This window comes from Microchirus variegatus (assembly GCF_963457635.1).
Source record: "Microchirus variegatus genome assembly, chromosome: 11".
Taxonomy (NCBI): Eukaryota; Metazoa; Chordata; class Actinopteri; order Pleuronectiformes; family Soleidae; genus Microchirus; species Microchirus variegatus.
Genome location: NC_139812.1, coordinates 10,426,257 through 10,448,091, shown reverse-complemented (window position 1 = coordinate 10,448,091; position 21,835 = coordinate 10,426,257). Strand labels below are relative to the sequence as shown.

Here is a 21,835-nt window from a genome sequence, read left to right as displayed (position 1 = left end):
GTACAAATCCTCTATCAGTGCCATTCTAATGCATAAATGCTGTACGGCAGGGAGTAAGGCTGTGTATTGGAATCAGAACGATGGCACAACAAAGAGGATTTAAGTCAGAGGTTCATTCTAGAGAGCACGAGGAAAGCAAAAACACCCTATAAAATGCAGCAGGACTGAACAGAGCGGCGTAAAACTGAATTACATTCAATCAAAAATAAACTCAGCGAAGCTTTACAAAGTGTGTGAAGGTCAACATCAAGGCTCTAGTGCTTCGATGATGTTATTCCACTCCATATCACAGAGCATGTGCAAATATGCTTGACTTATACACTTTCTTTTCTCCCAAACCACTCATCACTGAACCACTCGTCACTGTTGACTGGTGTAATAAGAAGACTGCAGCACAGCACGTGTCCCTTCTATAAGACGTGTGTGTGTGTGTGTGTGTGTGTGTGTGTGTGTGTGTGTGTGTGTGTGTGTGTGTGTGTGTGTGTGTGTGTGTGTGTGTGTGTGTGTGTGTGTGTGTGTGTGTGTGTGTGTGTGTGTGTGTGTGTGTGTGTGTGTACAAGGACCTAGTTGCCTATTTAGGACCTATTCTTACATAAACACTGACCTTGTCAGTCCCATGGAGACCAAAACCTGGTCCGAATGAGGCTTCTGAGAAACTGGCTTAATGTAGGGCTAAGATTTACATAGGTCAACGCTTTGTTTATTGATCAAACGAATGAAAGTCAAGGCAGCGTCCTCAGAAGAATGGATGAAAATCATGGAGTACAATAACTCAGCTTAACACGCTTGCATGAACACACTAGCCCATTAACGGTAGCCCAAGTAGAAAAAAGAAACCATGTACTCACAGACGTTGCCAGTGTTGTCGAAACTGTTGAGCACTTCATTCACTTTAAGTGGACCCATGTTATCCCTGAAAGACACAAAAACATGAGTGGGCAGAAAAGTATGTTTTGCATATTTATTACAGTCACTGCAACAAGACAAATGGTGTTAATTACCTTTTCAATCTTATAGGAAAGTTAACATCACTGAGATGTATAAGACATGACTGGATACATTTATAACATTAAACAATATTTAAAATATGTCTGCACATCAATGAATAAATGTTGTTTAAATAAAACTATAACATGAAATTGAGCACAGGACAGCACATGAAGAGTGGTTCCTTCTAAATTGACAACAAACTCAGACCCCCAGAGAGTTGAATTGCATTTTCTGACATGAACTCTGGGTGTTTTGGTCTGACCATACCTGGAGTTTGTCATTCACACGAGACAAACGCAGTGGGACGTTGTCTGAATAAGCAGCGTTCACAACAGCAGGAGAATCTCCGGAGATTCCTGGTTTAAGCATGCGAGAAGCAGGACACTCGCCAATTCACGTTAATCTGAGATTATAGTGGGAACCTGTATTCTGTATTCACACAAACAGGCCCTCTGCAGAATCACCGAGACTATCCAGAGTTCAGTGCATGTCTGAAGGCTTCATTTTAAATTCAGCATCACCTGGAACTGGTTGAATACTGACTTTTACCCACTGTACTGTCGCTATGTTTTATGACAGCATGAAACAATAAAACCTTGAGTGTCCATTCACATGTTCCATGTATTTACCTGAGTAAGGCACTGTACTCTGGAAAGTAGACACTTCTGTACTCCACCCACTGGCCATCTGAGGTATCGCTGGGGTCTTGTTTGAATAGCCTTTTCCTGCTGAAAAGGTCAAACGTTGCAAATCTGCGAACAGACGCCTGTTTGACCTGCGGACTGTCCACTGACTTCTGGCGCAACACCTGTGTGAGTGGAAATAACATGTTTTTTTGTTTAAAGCACATCTCAGCAACAAGTACTATATTATTGCTATACCAGCCTATTGATAGATTTTGTTGATGGTCAAATATAAGTATAGGGAACTTATATTTGACGATCAACAAAAGCTATCAATCAATGTGATCTTGCAATGTCTAATTATAATCAGAAGTTTATAGAACAAATAGGTAGAGGTCTAAACTGTTCCCTGAGGTGATTATTTTAATTTAAACCATAAATGAAACTAGTGACTGTTGATTGGCAGTAGTTTATGTATGTTTGTCAAACGTAAAATGTGTGGTGGATCCATTTTTTTAAAGATGACAACCCATCGCAACCCAATTCACAATATAAACAGCGTCAAGAGCAAACATGTGTACAATATAACATTCATTTATATCACAGTATTATTTTAAATAGGTAAACCAGAGATTTTCAGGAGACTTAAGTTTAACAAAGTCATTCACATTCATTGCCCAGTATTTGTATACTCAACAAAAATATAAACGCACAAACTTGAAATGGAACAAAAATAGAACGTCATGACATTTACTCAGATTCTTGATGCATTTGCTTATGGAATGATTTGTTTTGCTCAAACCCAGTAGTCCAGTGTCACTTGGCCACTCCTATTGACTACGATCTCAGATTGAGTATTTCAACTCACGAGAGTCATGGAACATGGCAGAGTGGTGGTCAATATGCGTGACCAGTACACAGACACTCCTTATGGTCTTGTCAATAAAATGGCACACCAAAATGTGGACTTTTGTCACTTGTCAATATGCCACAGATGTCACAAATCATGAGGGAGCGTGCCATTGGCATGCCGAGTGCTGGGTTGAGCGTTACAGCTGTGACAACACAACTGAACGACGGCGTATTCACCAGACACGTCACCTATCGAACACCTTAGGGATGTTCTGTGTTCTGGATAGGCGTGTCCACCAGTGGACACAGTTCCAGTTCCAGTTGAAGTTTGTGAACCTGGATCATCGACCCCCATTGTGTTCTTCCTGCCATTACTCAAGGACTTTTGTTTTGAAATTGATCCTAATGCTCGCAAATTAAAGCCACTTTATTGATAAAGTTGTACTGTTATTTTTGGATAGTTATTCTGTTTTGTCATATAACAATTACTAACAGTTTTTCTTTGTGTGTTTATATTTTTGTTGAGTGTAAATTAATGCTGTAATCCAACACAAAAGTACACACTGTAATCTGTAATTTTACTGCAGTATGTTTTTTATAAATACATTAGAAAATCAGAATACTGATATATTGCTTGATACTCCATTGTTTACTTGAAATTGTGTTGGTTATATATTATTATATTATATACACACATATATATATATATATATATATATATATATATATATATATATATATATATATATATATTTGCTGACTCTGAGTTAGAGGGAATAGAGACTAAGTGATATACAACACATGAAATATATGACCTGGAAGATAAGGATGGGACCAGTATCGGTCCAATACTGGTCCAAATCACTGGATTGGATAACGGACAGATACAAATGTAAAATCCCATACAATCCAAAAATCCTATGTTTTGCATGCTTCACTATGCACAGACTGTAAAAATGTAACTAGAAACCAGCAAAAGCATTTTAACTGAGTGATGTTAGGGCTGTTTATGTCTTCCTTTTGGGAGAACAATATGTGTCGCACTTTTGGAGAATTATGTCTTTGAAATGTGTTGTTAACAGCTTCATAATTCATAAATGGTCTAAAATGACTGTATCAGACTAATATCGGTATCGGTAGATGCTCGACTTTATGATAACGGACACAGAAAAGTGGTATCGTCACATTCCTAGTCTAAACCCCGTGAGGACATTAGTGTTTACTCCTGGGACTCGCAGTACCTGTCTTAACAGAATCCACCTGGCTCTGGCGACATCAGTGGCAGCAGCACAGGTCCCATCACGGCAGGTGTGGGAATCAGCTGCGCACCTGTCTTCATTAAGGTTTTTCCTCAAAGGCGAAGCAGGCTGCGTGTTTTCCGCAGCACCGGTGGAGTCCCTCTCCATCGTGTCGTCAAAGTTGCGGGCTTAAACGAACGTGTAAACAAATGCACCGACTGCAGAGGTGTGTCACAGTTATCGGTAGCAGTGTAGTAGTAGAAAAAATAAGGCTACACCAATGCAGACATGATCGCAGAGATGTTTTAACTGTGATCACCTGTTACCCTCACAATGGACGTGTGCTACTTCCGTACACTTTGGGGATTCAAGACATAGCAATCGATTATCGAGCTACTCGATGACAGTTCAGTCGGTTAATATGCAGTCTTGTATTAAGTACCTAAATGGAATACTTGAGTAAAAGTACGTGTATGTTACCAGAAAATTACTTAATTCGAGGTTGAAGTAACTTTTTTACAATATTACTTAAGTAAAAGTCATATGACACTTACTGTACTTAATTGTCAATAGAAAGTATTTAACCTTTATGAGAAAGTGAGGGGGAAAAGTGAAGGAGTAAGGATTGAGTCATGGTAGCTCAGTGGTAGGGCAAGTTGTCATTCAACTGGTAGGTTGTGGGTTAAATTCCTGGCTCTAGTCTATATGTGTCTTTGGGCAAGACACTTAAGTACATGTTACAGCGTATGAATGGGTGAATGGCAAACAAAATTAGTGTAAAGCAGCTCCTCAAGTCTAGAAAAACTCTATATAAATACAGACCATTACCAATTCTTCTTCTTCTGATTTTATCTGGTAGTAACAAGTAACAAAGATAGTTAGAGGAAACATAGTGGATTAAAAGTAAATGTTGCCAGAAATATAAATAACAAAGTAAAGTTCAAAAGAACAGTAAATATACTTTTTTTTTTTTTTACTTACAACACTGTTATAATAAATAATAATATGTTAATATCATATGATAGATAGATAGATAGATAGATAGATAGATAGATAGATAGATAGATAGATAGATAGATAGATAGATAGATAGATAGATAGATAGATAGATAGATCAGTCTCCCTCATCCATACAACAAAAAATAGCATAAATAAATATACTGTCTGCCTCTCACCAGACTGTACAGTTTCTAGTATCCAGTAACTGCTCCTTTCTGAATTTGATTAGTTCAGTCTGGCTCTGCTTCCTACGTCATCAGCAGCGGGCTTTATTTATGAAAGCATGCATGTCTGTTGGAAGAGCTCGAAACGGCTTCATTAGTCACTAAATAACAGATTATAATATGAACAGTTGACCCACAGTCCTTATTAGTTACGTGTTTAGTGTCGTCAGCCACACACACACACACACACAAACAGCTCTATGATAATGGCCGTCGTTGTCTCCTCTCTGCTGTCTTCTCCTGTTCGTGTCTTCACACTGTTTCGTCTCCAACTCGCTGTCCACAGGCGGATAACATGTCTCCGTTTGTCCTCACAACGTCGTTCCACGACGGTAAGACTGTCCACTGACCGTCCAAGATGTTGTTTTCACACCTCAGGCTCGGTGTCAGATTATAATCGGACTCTGACGTCTGTTAGACGTTAAAATATTAATTATTGAAAAGGGTGTCTTATTTACACGCAGTAAAACTAGACAGGAGTTTCAAATGTGGCCACAGGGACAAACTACAGGAAACAATTTATTAACACGAACTATATGTTTAGGATAATGATGTGAACATAAGAATTCTATACCAGGAGAATGTTTTTAATGTAAAATTCTTTTAGTTTCCATTTTCAACAATCAGAATGATCTTTCAAACGTTCAGTGATGTCCAGATCTTTCATACAACTGTATATCATGACCATAGACACCACTCTGTCATCACATTTCACACATACTGTGATGTCACAGGGATTCACATTTAGGACTGTGATGAAATTAGATGCATTTAGAATTTCTTATATTTGCATAAACACTAATTAATGATTAATTACTGCATTTATCTCATCTTTAATACTCAACAATAGTGAACAAAAAGTGGGCGCAGGAGCATTGGAAAGTACAGGGAGCAATTGGGGGGTTAGGTACCTTGCTCAGGAGCACCCTGTCTCAGAATGTGCACCAGTAACCATCCATCTCCAAGCTCAGAGCCCTTCGTCCTGACCACAGGCTGTTGAGTGCAAACGACTTGGTTGTCTAACACGAACAACATATTTATCAGGTGTTATACCTGGTTAAAATGCAGTGAATTCAGCTTTAGAAATTTGGTGTAATAATTAATAATAATTTTTAACAAAAGAAAGCATTCGAAGAGTGCACATCTCCACCAAGGCCACTCAGTTTCCCAGCCTCATTGCACAAGGGTTACAATTGTTTAAAATAATAACCCATGTCCAGATCGTCACAAAAGTCCCCATAAAATAACATACAAATCCATAATTTACTGTGAATAATAATAATAATAACCTACAAGCAATTTTAATGAGAAAAATTGCAAGCTACACGCTCTCGGCGCGTCCGTTACTGGCCACAAAAACCCATATTACAACAGTATAACAACAATGGGAGATGACTGTTATAATTGTATACGTTTATTTATGTCTCATTTCAGGACACTTCAAACTCATCAGGTGATCATCTCAGTCCTGGACTTGAGAAGTACAAGGACTTACAAAAGTATTTCAAGAAGAGACTGAAGGCAACATACCGCAGGTTCTCCAGCACACAGGACCACTCCGTGGTCTGTGGACATCATCATGTGTATTTTGTTGAAGGTGATGGCATCTACAGGATGGACAAGAGCCAGAGTAAGAAGAAGAATCATGAAAGGACATACTGTACAAGTATAACCAGACGACCCAAATCTGCATCTGTTACTTCTCTGAATAACCCAGTTTCCTTTGTGTGTTTACAGGAGATCCAGAGCAGGTGTTAAATCTGGAACAAGTTCCTGGAAAAGACGATAAGGCAGGACCTGAGAAAGAAGAGAGGTTTCATTGGGCCGTCCAGAGAATACGTTTGTCCCCACAGGAGAAACATCTTGCTGCCACACTAAAATCTGAACACAGAGAAGAGCCAAGGTGAAGTAAATGGAACAGCATCAAACATACAAACTGTTCAAGTTGCTTAGTGAACAAAATATATTGTACTTTGATAATCCAGGTGTGTAGTTGTGAGGCTTGCAAGAGAAAAATATCCTTCAAACATTATTCTCACACTGGACAACGTCTTCACTTTTGGTATGTCTTAAATAGTTTGCACGTATTATTTCAGCAGCTATGTCCAAAACAGAGAATAATACTTTGTTCTGTGTGTAAAGAGTGGGCCACAGATGAGGTGATGTTTTACACCAGTCTCGAGGGTCTGCGTTGCAGCAGAGTGTTTCGCCTGGACATGACCCTCAGCGGAAGCAGGATAACAACTGTGTACGAGGAAAAACGGCCCGAGTAAGTGTAAGTGATGTCTAATGTCTAAGCTGCCTCAGTTCCCACACTGTCTTTTACTCGAAACACAATGTCTCCCCAGTGTGTTTGTGGAGGTCGCCCTTTCTAGAGACCGACGGATATTGAGCGTCAACTGTAGTAGCAGGACCAGTTCAGAGGTGCTGCTGATTGACACAACAAAAAACAGTTTAAAGCCTCGCCTGGTTCAGCCTCGCCAGCAGGACCTGCTGTACCACGTGGAGCATTGGAGAGGCTGGCTGATCATCCTGGCTAATACAGGCCTGGGACAGGAATATCAGGTATATATTATACCAGTGTACATATATAAAAATGCTAATTCTTCATAGGATGCTGCATCTTACTCCCAGATAATCCTGCATACACATTTTATCATTTTGTTTTAAGAGTGGATATAAAGTTTGGTAAGTTAGTTAATTATTCAGGAAGACAGCGGTTGAAGACCATCCTATGTGCCTTTGTAGCACATCTGAGTCAAGGTCCATATTCAATTTATATCTTCATGTTGTCATCCTTACAGTAGAATGTAGAGTATTTCATATTCTGAGTCATATCTCATGTGGAAACGCTCCATCACATTTTAAACCTGTAACGCAGTGACTTTCAAACGGAAGCTTGACTTCAAGGTTTTGTAGACCAATTGTATTCTTAATATCTGGCAGAAAAAAATTAATTATTCAGCTTCTGTTCCCTCACTAGGTGGTACAAGCTCCTCTCTCAGAGCCATCCATGTTGTCCTGGGTCTCCTTGTTCACCCCTAGCCCAGGTAACATCGTCAAGGACATGGATATTGTTGGAGACTACTGCATGTTGGTTGCAAGAACGCCTGCTAATGAACTTGTCCTGACTGTGGTCCCACTGATGCACCCAAAGAAAGCATACACTCTACCGGTTAGTGCGTCAGAAAACTATATAAACTATATGTGTTTGTCCTTATCTTTTATAATTCACTCACTTCACCTTCTCACATACTGTTATATTTATCCATTCCCAAGCTCCCTTCCTGGGCCTGTGCCATTGAAACCAAGAAACCAGGCTTGGCAGACAAACGTGAAGCGTTAGAATTCCTCATCTCGTCTCCAGTCCACCCACCAGTGCCCTACTGTCTGTACCCCGAGGATGGGCTCCTTTTATCACACAGCGAAGATGGATTCTCTCCAGAGAACCAGGACAATAATACCATCACACGCTTACAGGCCTGCAGCCAAGTGAGAACACTTGACGTATGACACACATGTACAGACATAGTATCAGCAGCATTTTGTACCAAGACTCAAGTGTCCACTGATGCAGCTCTTTTGGACACCAGAGACAGAGGTGCTCAGTAGTGTGAACTACTAAAATTGGACTAAATAGGATTTCTCAAAGGTGGATTAACATGCCCAGATAATTGGGAGTTGATTTATAATTGCATGTACTATTACGTTCAACCTGACCCAAAGAAGCCTAGGTCTATATATGTATGCTCTACAGTTCCCACCCCTGGGCTTTGACCTGGAACTAACAGAAGAAGACATTTTTGGACTGGTACAGAGACTGAATATATGCTCTGTCAGCTTAAATAATTAAAAAAAGTTAATGGGTGGTTGAAAGATACAGAACACTCTCAACAGGGTACCAACTAGCCACCGGCTAAAGTTGTTTTGGTCTGTGTCAGAAAGGATCAAATGGAGAATGCCCAATACCAACGAGCTAAAAGGGGGCACGTCGCCACCTAGTGTAGCAGAGTTGGACACGTTTCATTCAATCGATCAATTACCTGCTTGTATACTGCGACTGATATCATTGGCACAACCAATTTATTTGATTCAAGATCACTTTACACTTGGTATTGTCCACCCATCACTGTTTGCAGACAGTCTGCTGCCTCTCCCCTATAGGATGGAGCTCTTGTTCCACTGACACTGTTTAGTGCAGTAGGACCTGTTGAAGGTTTGAGACAGGCGCCACTGCTGGTCCATGTCTACGGGGCTTATGGCAGAGATCTCTGCATGGATTTCTGCCCAGAGAAAAGGCTGTTGCTGGAGCAGGGCTGGGTTCTGGCCTACTGCCATGTCAGGTAATCATCACCTTACAGGACTGACTCAGCAGTTTGTTTGCTGATGATAGACATGTTAATTCAGCTCACCTGGGTATTATGTCTGTGAAAGTGAATCTGCCCTTTATGACCCTCAGAGGTGGATCAGAGCAGGGTCTGTCCTGGCAAAGACAGGCTCGTGAGGACGGGAAGGAAAAAGGAATAGAGGACCTGTACGCTTGTCTCCAGCACCTCTTCTCCTTAGGAGTCTCCTCTCCTTCACACACTGCTCTCACTGCCTGCAGTGCTGGAGGTGTGCCAGTGGGCGCACTGTGCAACAGACACCCACACATGATGCGGGCTGTCACCCTGCAGGTACAACGTTTAAACCGCTTTTTACAAGATCAGCTGTTTTCACTGCAGGTTATAAATTACCTCTCAGAGCAAACTTTTATAACATGGCCTTCACTTTTACTACATAATTGTATTGTGATTAAATGTACCTCTTTAATTATGTATTGTATCACTCCTCAGTCTAAGTACAGGAGATAAAACACGAGATGTTGACTTCCGCGCTCATTGGGACATCACAATGCGCTAAATTCCTGGAATTGTTGTCTCGCGGAGCTCCGCTTTGTCTGTAAAACACGTGAGGGTGCAGGCGAGGGCAACGGTATCCGAAAACCGGAAGTCCGCAAAAAGTTGTATTCTTAGCTCCACAGTGCAGCACAGAGTTCTACACAAACTTCCAGCCTCAGAGGATTTATCTGTCCAGTGGATACATGTTATAAAGAGGGCAATGTGCCTGCTAGAGCCTGCAAATTATGAACTTTTACAAATGCTAACTGCTGTTACCTCCCAGTAGCCTCTGTGGCTGATGTCATTTCCTGTCCCTTAAGTTTTTTTTTTAAGAGATACTACTAAACAGAATGTTCTGAACAGGGCTGTTTTGGCAGGGTGATTGAACTGCTGTGCTGCTTCGTCCTTATGGTATTTTGACCAAAGCACGTCACAGACATGTTTTATTAGGACCCCATGGAACTAGGTTAACTTGGAGAAATAGGGTATAAACACATTATCCTTGGACTTGCACAAATCTTCATATGTATCTTAGTTATTTTTAAATGGAAGAGCTCATTTTCATGTTGACATTTGTGATTATTTTGAATTTACATTGGCCTTAATTTGGGTCAACATTTGGGGTTTAGAGCATTACCTTCTGATTTTCTCCTTATGATTTAATTGTGCTTTCCTATTTATATAGAAAGCACCATGTGCCTCAGCATGAAAGTGTTATTATTATCCAAAGGAAGAGTGTCTCCTCACTGCCTCTTCAACGACATGCCGCCAACTCTCTTTCCTGTTCTCAGGCTCCTTTCCTGGATGTGTTGGGAACGATGGAGGACCCCAGCCTCCCTCTCACTATGGAGGACAGAGAAGAATGGGGCGACCCTGTAACGAACCAGAAACACAGACTCAGTATCACTTCCTATTGTCCCCTGCATAACATTACTCCTCAGGTATGTCAAGTGAAGAATGAGAAAATCAAAATGTGGCTGTTTTTTTGTTTTTGTGCACTGGCTTGACAGAATTCTATCTTATGTGTTCCCCATTTATAGTTTATTCGAACTGTCTAAAAAGTAGGGATTCAGTGTAGCATTTGATTTTAATGAGCAGCGATCCCCACTGAGATAAAGGTTGTCTGAAAATCAGCCTGATTTTGGTTACCTTGTATGTCTAATCAAAACTTACCCTGCAGGGTAAATTGGCTTGTAATTACAGAGAACGGGCAGATGGGATGAAAAACCATTTTAATACCCATATATCCCACACACAGCCTGAATATGAATAGTCCTGGTTCAAGTCAAGGCCTCCAGGCTTTTTCTGAAGTCTCACTAACAAAGGTGTATTCTGAAAATACACACAAAAAACCCATTTTGATTTAGAGGACATGGGCTGCATTATTAATTTGAAAAATCTTACTGCAATGAAAATTCGTTTATCATGTTTGTGTGTGTTGTAAGTTCTATCCATCGATGCTGCTGACGGTCTACAGAGGTGACGCCAGGATTCCATTGACAGGTGTCCTGAAATACACTCAACGACTTAAGAAAGCCGTTCATACGCACTTCACCACAAATCCAAAGCCAGGTACGATGCACACACACACACACATGCTGTCACATCAGATCACTTGATCTTGCATGTGTGTGTGTATCCCTTCCCTAAAATTCTACTAGCATGAATACATCTGTGGGGGTGGCGGTCTGTGGGTTTACTCCAGCAATGTCTTTCCTCTCATTCACCTTCTTTGAGGTGTCATTTCTGCATTAGCACAGCAGTAACGGATACACACGACCGTTCAAAAGTTTGGGGTCACTTAGAAATGTCCTTATTTTTGAGGGAAAAGCACTTTTTTCCAATGAATATAACATGAAATGAATCAGAAATACACTCTATACATTTTTAATGTGGTAAACGAATATTCTAGCTGCAAACGTATGGTTTTAAATGGAATATGTACATAGGTGTATAGAGGCCAATTTCCAGCAAACATCTCTCCAGTGTTCTAATGGTACATTGTGTTTGCTAATCGCGTTAGAAGGCTATTGGATGATTAGAAAACCCTTGAAAACTCTTGACTATATTTTCTATTCATTTTGAAAACTTTTTGATGAATAAAAGTGTGACTTTTAATGGAAAACACAAAAAAAATGTATAGGTGACCCCAAACTTTTCAACGGTAGCATATACCTACAGTAGCTGTCTGTCTTGGGGAAAATGCCATCGGAGCTTTAAGTTCATGACCAAAGGTCACCTTGTAGTATAGCATGCATATCAGCAAATTGCTCTCATTTCCCTATAGATGGGCTCTTTCAACGTCTCACCACATAAGCAGTATTCCCCTTTACATCCTTCTTCTCTCTTACCCTCTCTCACTTTTCTGTTGTTCATACACACACATACCAGGCGTCTTTGATAAAACGCTGATGGCACTGACACACAGAGGCGCGTGTGCAGGCCCATTAGTATGGTGAAGAGATAGTGTATCAGAGCAAGAGATTAGACACCACAGATTGCGAGCTGTCAAGGTCAAGACCGCACTTGTGAAACAGCGAGTACCACGGGGAGAGTGGGGAGAGATGATATGGAGGAGGAGGAGAAGGTAGAGAGGAGGGTGCAAGAATGAATGAAAGGAGAGTTAAAGACATGAGAGAGGAAGATTAGATTTGGGGCAGAACGAGAAAATGGATGTACAATAAGAAGACACATTTCCTAGATAAGGTTTTACAGATTTCAGCCCATTCATCCTTTGACTTCCGTCTCTCTTGATCTTCCTCTTTCTTTCAGAACACAAATCAGCACCAAACATTGTTCTCAACATCCAGCCTGGACTAAGTCACTTTGGACCAGAAGACTTTGAGCTGATGTTGGAGGAGGTAATGAACTCTTACTGAAGTATATTTTGTATTTTTAAAAGCAAACTTTATGCGTTCATGTTTCCTAACACATTTACAAATTAGGCAAAATAGACACAAGTCACTCTGGTAAAATTATTCTTTAATGCCCTTGTTGTCAGTTTTCAGTTTCTCCATACTAAACCCTACTTTCTCTTTGCCTCACTTTGACAACATAAACATTAGTTGGTGGTTACAGACTGTGACATCGGTTATTTGTCTATTCTCCCTCACACAGGAAGCCCTCAACCTAGCGTTTCTATACAAAGAGCTGAGTCTGGAACCTCCTCGACACAAGCGGAAGAGGAAGTAAGGCTCGCTCATCCTTTACAGAAGAGACACCAAGAGGAATCATGATTTGCTTGCCTATTTGAAACAGTGAGAACTGATGAACATTGCCTGTTCATGTCAGCATTTATAAAGTATGTCAACGACACGTATATAACAGGCTTTCTCAGAGACATAGCACTGTTCGGCGTGGGCAGGATTAAATCGAGTGCGGATGGAGTACTGAATCACCAAACCCTCCCCCACTTCTGTCGGGATATGAGACTTCTGCAGCACCTTGCCATCATTGGCATGGTTTGTGCTCATCAGCACTGTTAGCTGGTCTGGTAGCTCTTGAATGGAGGAGAGATCTGTGATGGCAGCTTCTTTGCCAAAATTGAGCACCATGAGGAAAGCCCGGTCGAGTCCGTCAAGCTCTCTGAGGAATGAGAAAACATTGGCATCAGCGCGGACGTAGCAGAACCACCCGCGCTGAAGGGCCAGCTCTGACTGACGCAGAGCGTTCAGGAAACGGTACTGAGACAGAACGGAATCTTCGTCTTTCTTCTGGACCTAGTGGCGAAAGTGACAATGGGATTAGTTGATCTGAAATGCAGTCAACAAAAAGCTCACACTGGCTTAGTGTGTCATGAAAGTGGAATAAGAGTAAAAGAGATGTAGCACCTCCACATTGATGCTTCTGTAGTCAGGATGTACAGGCAGCCAGGTGCTGTTGGTTTTGTTGCTGAAGCCTGCGTTCACGTCTCCACTCCACTGCATCGGGGATCGCTGTGGGTCTCGACTGGCACTCTGGAGTAAAAAGAGCAATCATTCTGATAATTATGTATTAGTATTAATATTAGTATTATGTATTAGTTGCCAGTTTATAAGGCGTCAAAATACAACCATCTTGAAATAAATCCTACTTTAATATTTCAATATTTATGTCACTGATTATTGTCTGCACACAGTACTGACTGCATTGTGTTTGCCAGCAGGGTCCTGTATCTGACTGTCTGTGATGTTAATGTTCTCCATGCCGATCTCCTCGCCGTAGTAGGTGGTCGGTGTGCCTGGAAGTGTCAGCAGCAGCATGTTGAGGACACGGACATAGGTCTGACCAACACTGGAGGCAATCCGAGGCCTGTCGTGGTTTCCGACCTGATAACAGAGGAGAGTGAAAGGAGTTGTGAAAGAAAATATGCGTGGATGGATATAAGGCTGTCGGGTTAAATGGTTGGGTCAAATTAAGGAAAGAAAAGTATGGTGTGCATGATGCATTGATTAAATTGGAGAAAAGTGAGATGGAGAGACTAGATTTAGACAATAACAAAAAAGGCAATATATCTTATGTTTCACTCTTTTAGTTCCTATGCCCTGAAATAACCAAGTCAGTGTAGCTCATGCTGGAAGCACTGCTCCGTGACAAATGAATTCATAATCCATTAAAAGCCGATGGCAGAGTGGCACCCAAGTACATGTTTGTTTTCTTAGTTATCTGTTAGGTGTAGAAGTCTGGAGATGTGCACTGCACAAAGGTCATTGATCAAATCAATAAATATTGCAATGAATGTCCGAAATCTAAAGGTTGTTTTCATTCCTGACAACGCAGTCAAATATGGCCTCAAATGTCATAAAAAACCTTGTTAATCAGTGAAACCATTCACAATACTGGTAAAACATTCAAAATATACATGTACATCAAAAGGAATAGGGTTTCAGTTGTTTGCACAATGCATTATATTGAAATATGTACTTAAATTTTAAAATAATATTGAGAAACGTGTTGCTACACTACGCCTTGCACTTGCAGATTCAAGCATATTGGTCAGAAAAGGCTTAGAACGTGACTCACCACCCAATTGGGCCACCGTCCCTTGGGCATGTTGGCCATCCAGAGGTGGACCAGATGTTGAACCCACAAGCTGCTGGTGTTCTGAGGCAGGTCCAGCAGGTAGAAGTTAAAGGGAAAGTCACTTTCCTTAACCAGCGGCGTCCCATAGTACATCATGGTCTTTTCCACCTCGTGATAATCGTACGATTCTGTCACCATGAACCTGGAATGAAGTAAGCAAGCACAAATTAACATGACAAGGACTAATTTAACACACTTATACACAATGTCAGTTAGTTATTGTTTATATTAAAAGACTTTAGATCCTGTCTTAGTTATTACCCTAACATTATAACATTACTGTAGGTATTAGTTCACATGCCTGTATCTGCCAGGCTCGCGGCTGTAGCTGTCCATCACTGCCCTCCAGTCCCTGAGGAGGTCATGCAAGCCCAGCTGAGTGGTGGTGTAGTCGTGGTGAAGGTCCCACTCTGAAGTTATCATCTCCTGAGGAGAAAGAAAGAATATGGACTTGAGTTAATGCAGTGGTGTAGTGGCTTAATTCATAGTGTCCTCACTGAGATCATCAACTACCTGTGCATTAGGCTTGGTGGTGTTCTTCTCTGTCCACTGGGAGTCATAGGAGAGCTTGGGTAGGTGTAAATGTGTTTCATTGTCAAGCTCAGGGTTCAGTGAGAGGCCAAGTGGTTTTACAACTTGGAAACTAGATACACAGACTTAAGGGATCTGTAATCAAACAGTGGTGTTGTGCAAGAATGGTATTGATCCATTATAAAACAAAATGTTTTATATGAGAGCTTTTGACCCAGTGAGCACCAACCCTGGACTGATTTACTCTCTATAGGCCTATTAAGGGATAATACCCAAATAATGTGTGCTTATAATGTCTGGATAACTCAACGCATAGGAAAACTCTCAGAAAACAAACAAGGCCACGAATAGATTCTTGGAAATTCACAGATTCAAGACTAAAGGAGATGTTGCATTTGAGGATGTCGCCCCTACACCTTGGACTTGAGATCTTTGCACATGGTTAATGTTTAATTAACAAGCAACTTTTTAATGTTTAATTGCATTGTTGTGTTGTATTATTTCCCATGTGCAGCATTTGTAATGACTGTACTTGTAAGGTGTTACTCGTGTATGATTGACCTGGTCATGTGTTTTAATATCCCAATAAACCTTATTGGTTTCATTGGTTGTATACACAGGTAATAATATAATGCTGTGGTTCCATAGTTTAGTAAATACATGATATTGCTACAAGTCATGCGTGGCTAAGTTCTCGGTCTCTGTGTTACACTGATATTCTACAGTGGAAGGGAAATACCGGTGACTTGCTAATCCACCAAAATATGCCTCTCTCTTTTCTACTAATCTTTCTTCTGTGGGAAATAACTCGACCCCTCGTGGAACAAAGACTCTTTCTCTGTCAGCTTAACTCTGAATGGATCATTAACTCTCTGAATTTCCTACAGAACAGCACTGGATGACACCAGTACTGAAGCGAGAGATACAGTAAAGGATGCATCATCGTGTGTAGTGCCACTCTCCCACTCAGCTGCAGAAGATTGTTAAAAATCTCTAATCTCTAATGTAATTATATAACTGAACGTCACAGCACAGATTGTTAACCAAACCGACCCTTGATCTCTTCATGTGAGCGGAGAGAGCCAAGGCAGAAGTTATTGTTTTTGTGTAGTTTGCCCTTTGCGAAACAAGACATCCAACAACTAAAGAATCCCTGGGCAGCGGCTGAGGTGTCAATCACTGAGTGGTACACCTGTGCAGTCACTGGAGACGGATCAGTTTCAGCTAGGCAGGACAGATAAACCAGGCCTTGGTTGGTGGTCATGTAAGGTCAACGTGAGGACAAAGAGCCGTTTGTCACTGTGTCCAGTGACTAAACTCCAACTAAAGATTAAAAAAAAAACACTCACAGGTGGTTTGTTGGGGTCCACCTGTGGTTCATCCCTCAAATGTGCCGCCTCCAGGATGTGCTTGACTGCATCCATGCGAAAGCCGTCCACTCCCTTATCCAGCCAAAAATGAATAATGTCCTGTAATTAAACAATATATATAAAGTCATTAACTTGCGTGTGTGTTAGTGTCATTTGATTCGTTATAAATCTGATTTTTCAAGTGGTATTTAGTATTGAACACGCGTGTTAGAGACATATAGAAATGGTGTTTATTCATATTATACTGTATGTAAGCCCATTTGAATAATTTAGTTTTATTTTGTGGCATTTGGTCATATTTAGAACTTTACATTTGTGTTGTTTTTTGTTTTATTATTGTTAAGATGGTTATTTAAGGCTCCATTAATTCTCCTGCTGTTGGAAAGTAGAATTCCTTGAGGTAAAATACCTCATTGGTCCAAATCAGGTGGATGAAGCAGGACAAGGAGCAACAACCATAACAACAAGCGCCTATGTTTGTTGCGGAGATTTGATTATTTAGTGAGTTGACCAAGGATGGAGTTCCCTGGAGTCAGAGGTGAGTAAAGTTGAAAAGCTTTATTGGAAGCAACTCAGATCTGAGGAGAACTGAGACAATGCCCAACATAAAACATGTACGTTAACAGTCGGGCATCCTCTGTCAGTCTGTCTGTGAGTCCCAGAGTTAGGATATTTAAAGGTGCTTTCTTTGCTGATACATGGAGCTGACCCTGGGGAGGACTGCGCGGTAGCGTCGTCAGTCGTCTGCCCCAGTCCGGTTATGCTCAGTGAAAATATGAAGAGACGAATTCTGTAGACAACAGACTGGTGCCAGCGATACACCGGGGCCGCAAGTTTTTTATTTTCGTTGCAAGGAAAAGGTCAATCTTCACAGGAGTGATCCTAGCTGGAGAAAGACCCAGAGCAAAGTGTGCCCTCCACATTTATACCTGAGCAACTCCCCTTTTGCATTACTCCAATAGACAAAGAGTCTTCCATTCCAGGCGGTGTTTTCACACCTCTTTGTCTACTGTAGGTATCTGGGAGCCGACTCCCTGCGGATGTTGCAGGAAGGTGTCAGTTCAGGCTAGACACAATACACAATATACAATACACTATACACAAATGACCTGGTATTCTGTGTTCAGCAGGTATAGGGTGATGGGCAGTTGTAGCTCTGAGACAGAGAAATTTAATTTACCGCTAATTTACCGTACCAATAGTCGCGGCAGGCACCGTCCTGAGATGTTTAGGCCGAATAATATGTTTTTCCCTTACAATGTTAAATATTAAAATGTTTAAAATGCCCTTGCTAATTGTTGGAGATTAACGCATGTTTTCCTATTTTTACGTCTTTTTAACTAATCATAGTTTCGGCACTGTTCGGTTTGATTCTTGTGTCGGACGTCGCACTCATGACTCTTCGACACGTCACATTTTAGTACCATCTCAGCTCATTTGGAACCTCATAAGAGGGAAAAAAGAGAAAAAAACGAGCTGTGCTGTGCCACAACTGTATAGCTCTGGGTAGAATGTGATAGTTTTTAGTTCTAAGGAAGGACTCAGTCTGGCCTTGTCGTTGGATTTAATGAGTCACGTTCAGCTAGAGTGGCAAGGAAGGTTGTTTCATGTGAAGTTGCAACAACAATGTGATACGCAAAGATACACAGATTAAATAGTAAATAAAGCAATAAACATATCTTTTTTTTATTGCCGTTTTACTGTTATACTGTATGTAACATTGGTTAAAAAGACTCAAGACTGAGTTTGGTTAATGTGTAATCACTGATGTGGATTATTCATGGTTTTGGTTCCAGTCTTTTACGGTGTGTGACAATTTACACAACGTTAAAGACAAGACAGGCCAACGGTAAAAATGTTTGTGAGGTTAATGTGTGTCTGAGAAGCATGTGACCGAGTGCAGTGAGGTTATCTTACGGTCATCTCTTTGCGGACATGTGGGTTCCTGAAATTCAGGTCTGGCTGCTCCTTGAGGAACTGGTGCAGGTAACATTGTCCTCTAACTTCATCGAATGTCCACGATGAGTTCCCAAACACACTCACCTGAGAGATAAAGAAAAACGTTCAGAGTGGATTTGTGAAGTGACTTTCACTGAAATCATCTCACCACACATTAACGAACACCAGAGTGAGAGAAAGTGCTCATCAGCAAATACCAACCCAGTTATTAGGTCTTGGTGCCGTTGCATTGCAGTCGATCCATATGTAGTAATCCTCGTAGTGAGGATCTCTCATCCGACTCATGTTAAACCAGCGATGTCTGTCACTGGTGTGATTGGGAATGAAATCCATGATCAGCTTTAAACCTGATTAAGACAAACAAAGAGATACTGAATGCTCTCCCACCAAACCACCACCATGATGATGTTTACAACAGAGGGGAAATTTGAAGTTCACACCTTTGTTGTGCATCTCAGTCAGAAGCTCTTCAAAGTCCTGCATGGTTCCAAAGAGAGGGTCGATGGCCCGGAAATCCTCCACGTCGTAGCCGAAGTCTCTCATGGGAGAGCGGTAGAACGGACTGATCCACACGGACTTAATGTTCAGGAACTCAAAGTGGGCCAACTGCTCCTGAATTCCTGCCAGACCAAAAATTATGATTGGGTTAAAACAATACTTTTACAGTTACTATGTAAAAAAATACCAACTGTAGAAAATTGATTCAGATAATAACAACAATATTTAAGTATGTATTCATTAGACCTGTAGGCTCCCATAAGTCCTAGGGATATACAAAATGATCAGCATAATATCGGTATTGGCTTTAAAATGTATTATCAGATGACTCATGACTACAACAATAGGCTAAATAGGCTGCTACCTCCTTGACTTCTACGCCAACATTTAGTCATTTTTCTCAATGAATAAAATTTGAACCTGCTGCGACATGAGTATGCAAAATATTATGTTAATTTCACTACAGAAGACAAATGACCTCATGGAAAAACATATAAACATCGGTATCGGTTATCTGGGATATCGGATACCGGCAAAAAGTCCAATATTGTGGATACCATAGTTATATATACTATCACATCATCATCACATAACATTTGAATCTGTGCATTAACTAACATGTTAAAATGAATGCTGAGTAAACATGTGGACTCTCAACTGCCAGGTCAGGTCAAAATAAGTGAATCACCACATAATCAGAAATAGAAAAGGTAAACTTTAAAGTTCCACAATTTATGCCATGAATGGTTTGAACATGTGTTATGGGATGGTCTGCATTAGAATGACACATTATACTGTACCATCCCAAATGTTTTCAATGTCGAATAAAGACTATAATATATAAATATAAATAAATATGACTGTTTTGGTGATCTGCATATTGATTTTGCAAATATGTTATGTCCTTTCTGACACAACCCTCCTTATATATTCCTGGGCTTTGGGACGGGGATGCATCGTTCGGTTTTCCCCGTCAGCTGTGACGGGAGCAGTGACGACACTCTCTGACCAATCAGTGCACGGCATTCTGATGACACATTAAGGCCACATTATACTTCTCCGAATGCGTAATGGAGTTATCCGACTGCGTAACCACGGAGACCCCTCGAGCCTTCATACTTCTCAGTCGTGGTGAAGGATACGCACTGCAATTTCCCTCCCGATCAGTAGGAGTCGCTACGCAAGGTTGTTGTGCTTCTGGCTACAGTGAGCAATGGCGTCCGAGAGAGAGAGACTGTTGTTGTTGTTGCAGCTGAATAACATTGAAACAGTGGCCGCTTCTCACCTGAAATAAATATGTTTCTGTCCCGGGACACAGTTTTAAGATAATTTTAAGCGAGAAATTAGCCATTTAGAGTCTAAACATGTGTTTTATGATGTATTAAGATATGACGTATTTATAGTTTGACAGCGACGGTGATCAGCTCAGTCTCTGTGGACGCTCAGTGCGCACTGTGAGCCGGCACAGAGCAGTGTTATCTCGGCCTGTCCTGAGGACCAATCACAGCCTTTACCGTCTCCACTGTCCCTTGACGGAGTGAAGGACACTTAAAAGATATTTTGTGCAACTGGAGACAACGGAGAGGCTCTCCGGTAACGTAGAGGGGTCTCCGTAATCTACCTAGAGCACTTCATGCAGGAGTATAAATTACAAGTTACAACTCACACACTACAGCTTTAAAATATCTCAATATCCTGTCCCCTTCTGCAAAGAAGTTGTTCTTCGATCTTTTTACCTTTAAGGTCTCCAACCCCATCACCGTCCGAGTCTTTGAAGGACCGTGGGTAAACCTGGTACACCGGGGAAAGCTGCCACCAGCTCAGGCAGCGCGGCGACACCGCGATCACAGTGATGGTGAGCGCCACTATGGCCAGAGTGCAGGCCACCGTCAGCCAGAACAGGATCTCCCGGGGAACTCGGTACCGGGCCTGAGAGGAGTAGAGCAGCAGAACTTCTTTGGGCATTCCGGCGTAAGGTTTGATCTGCGTGTACTCCTCAGCCGCCGGATCCTGCTTCTCCTCCCCGGCGTCGTCGTCGGTGGTTTTGGCCGCTGAGCCGGCACCTGGTTCACCGCCGACATCTTTAAAGGCTGCACTATCGATGCAAGTCACCAGCTCTATGTGAGCCTCGTGTTTCTTCAAACGCATCTGGGTTCGATTTTTGATCTCAACAAAGACAGAACGAGAGGAAAGGGAGGAAACAAGTGAAGACAGGTGATGTTGATCAGAAGACTGAGGGAGAAATGAAGCTGCTCTGAGACTCTGAGGGTTAAAGTACACACACACACACACACACACACACACACACACACACACACACACACACACACACACACACACACACACACACACACACACACACACACACACAGCATTTTTCATACTGACAAAGCCAGAACAAAACATTAACTTTAACCACAGTTCACATGGATAAATCTCAACAATTTTGCCATTGTGTATGTTAACACTTTACACTATTGTTGTCATTGCTTAAACTAAAACTTTTCTAATAACTTTTTCACGATTCAGGATGATTTTAGATCAGTTAAGAACAGGGGCGTCAAACTCATTTTCACTGCGGGCCACATCAGCATAATGGTTACCCTCAAA

The 21,835-nt window shown here is 41.3% G+C and overlaps 3 protein-coding genes across 3 annotated transcripts in view; 1 reads left to right on the top strand and 2 right to left on the bottom strand.

Annotated features, from left to right (window-relative positions):
• The window catches only part of camkmt (calmodulin-lysine N-methyltransferase), a gene marked incomplete at its 5' end in the record, with an annotated part of 96,304 nt that extends 92,433 nt beyond the window's left edge, over window positions 1–3,871 (bottom strand). The window contains 3 exons of the mRNA XM_083897182.1: window positions 849–913; window positions 1,620–1,798; window positions 3,707–3,871. Of these exons, the coding sequence (XP_083753308.1) occupies window positions 849–913; window positions 1,620–1,798; window positions 3,707–3,871 (409 nt within the window). The remainder of the gene's footprint in view (window positions 1–848; window positions 914–1,619; window positions 1,799–3,706) is intronic.
• A 1,261-nt stretch (window positions 3,872–5,132) lies between these two features.
• On the top strand, window positions 5,133–12,998 carry prepl (prolyl endopeptidase like; the record flags this gene model as incomplete). Its single annotated transcript, XM_083898020.1, has 14 exons — window positions 5,133–5,258; window positions 6,361–6,556; window positions 6,664–6,829; window positions 6,912–6,988; window positions 7,069–7,195; window positions 7,275–7,491; window positions 7,910–8,101; window positions 8,206–8,418; window positions 9,091–9,269; window positions 9,386–9,602; window positions 10,598–10,747; window positions 11,252–11,378; window positions 12,579–12,667; window positions 12,924–12,998. The coding sequence occupies 14 exons, from the start codon at window positions 5,133–5,135 to the stop codon at window positions 12,996–12,998; spliced, it is 2,151 nt and encodes a 716-aa protein (XP_083754146.1).
• Window positions 12,999–13,093: 95 nt separating this feature from the next.
• Window positions 13,094–21,229, bottom strand: slc3a1 (solute carrier family 3 member 1; the record flags this gene model as incomplete). The annotated part of the gene is made up of 10 exons (XM_083897850.1): window positions 20,962–21,229; window positions 19,168–19,347; window positions 18,929–19,074; window positions 18,686–18,811; window positions 16,748–16,867; window positions 15,169–15,293; window positions 14,808–15,009; window positions 13,931–14,113; window positions 13,637–13,762; window positions 13,094–13,525 (listed from the first exon to the last, which is right to left on the bottom strand). Exons 1-10 carry the CDS (start codon window positions 21,188–21,190, stop codon window positions 13,094–13,096), a joined length of 1,869 nt encoding a protein of 622 aa, XP_083753976.1. The 5' UTR covers window positions 21,191–21,229.
• Window positions 21,230–21,835: the final 606 nt, after the last annotated feature.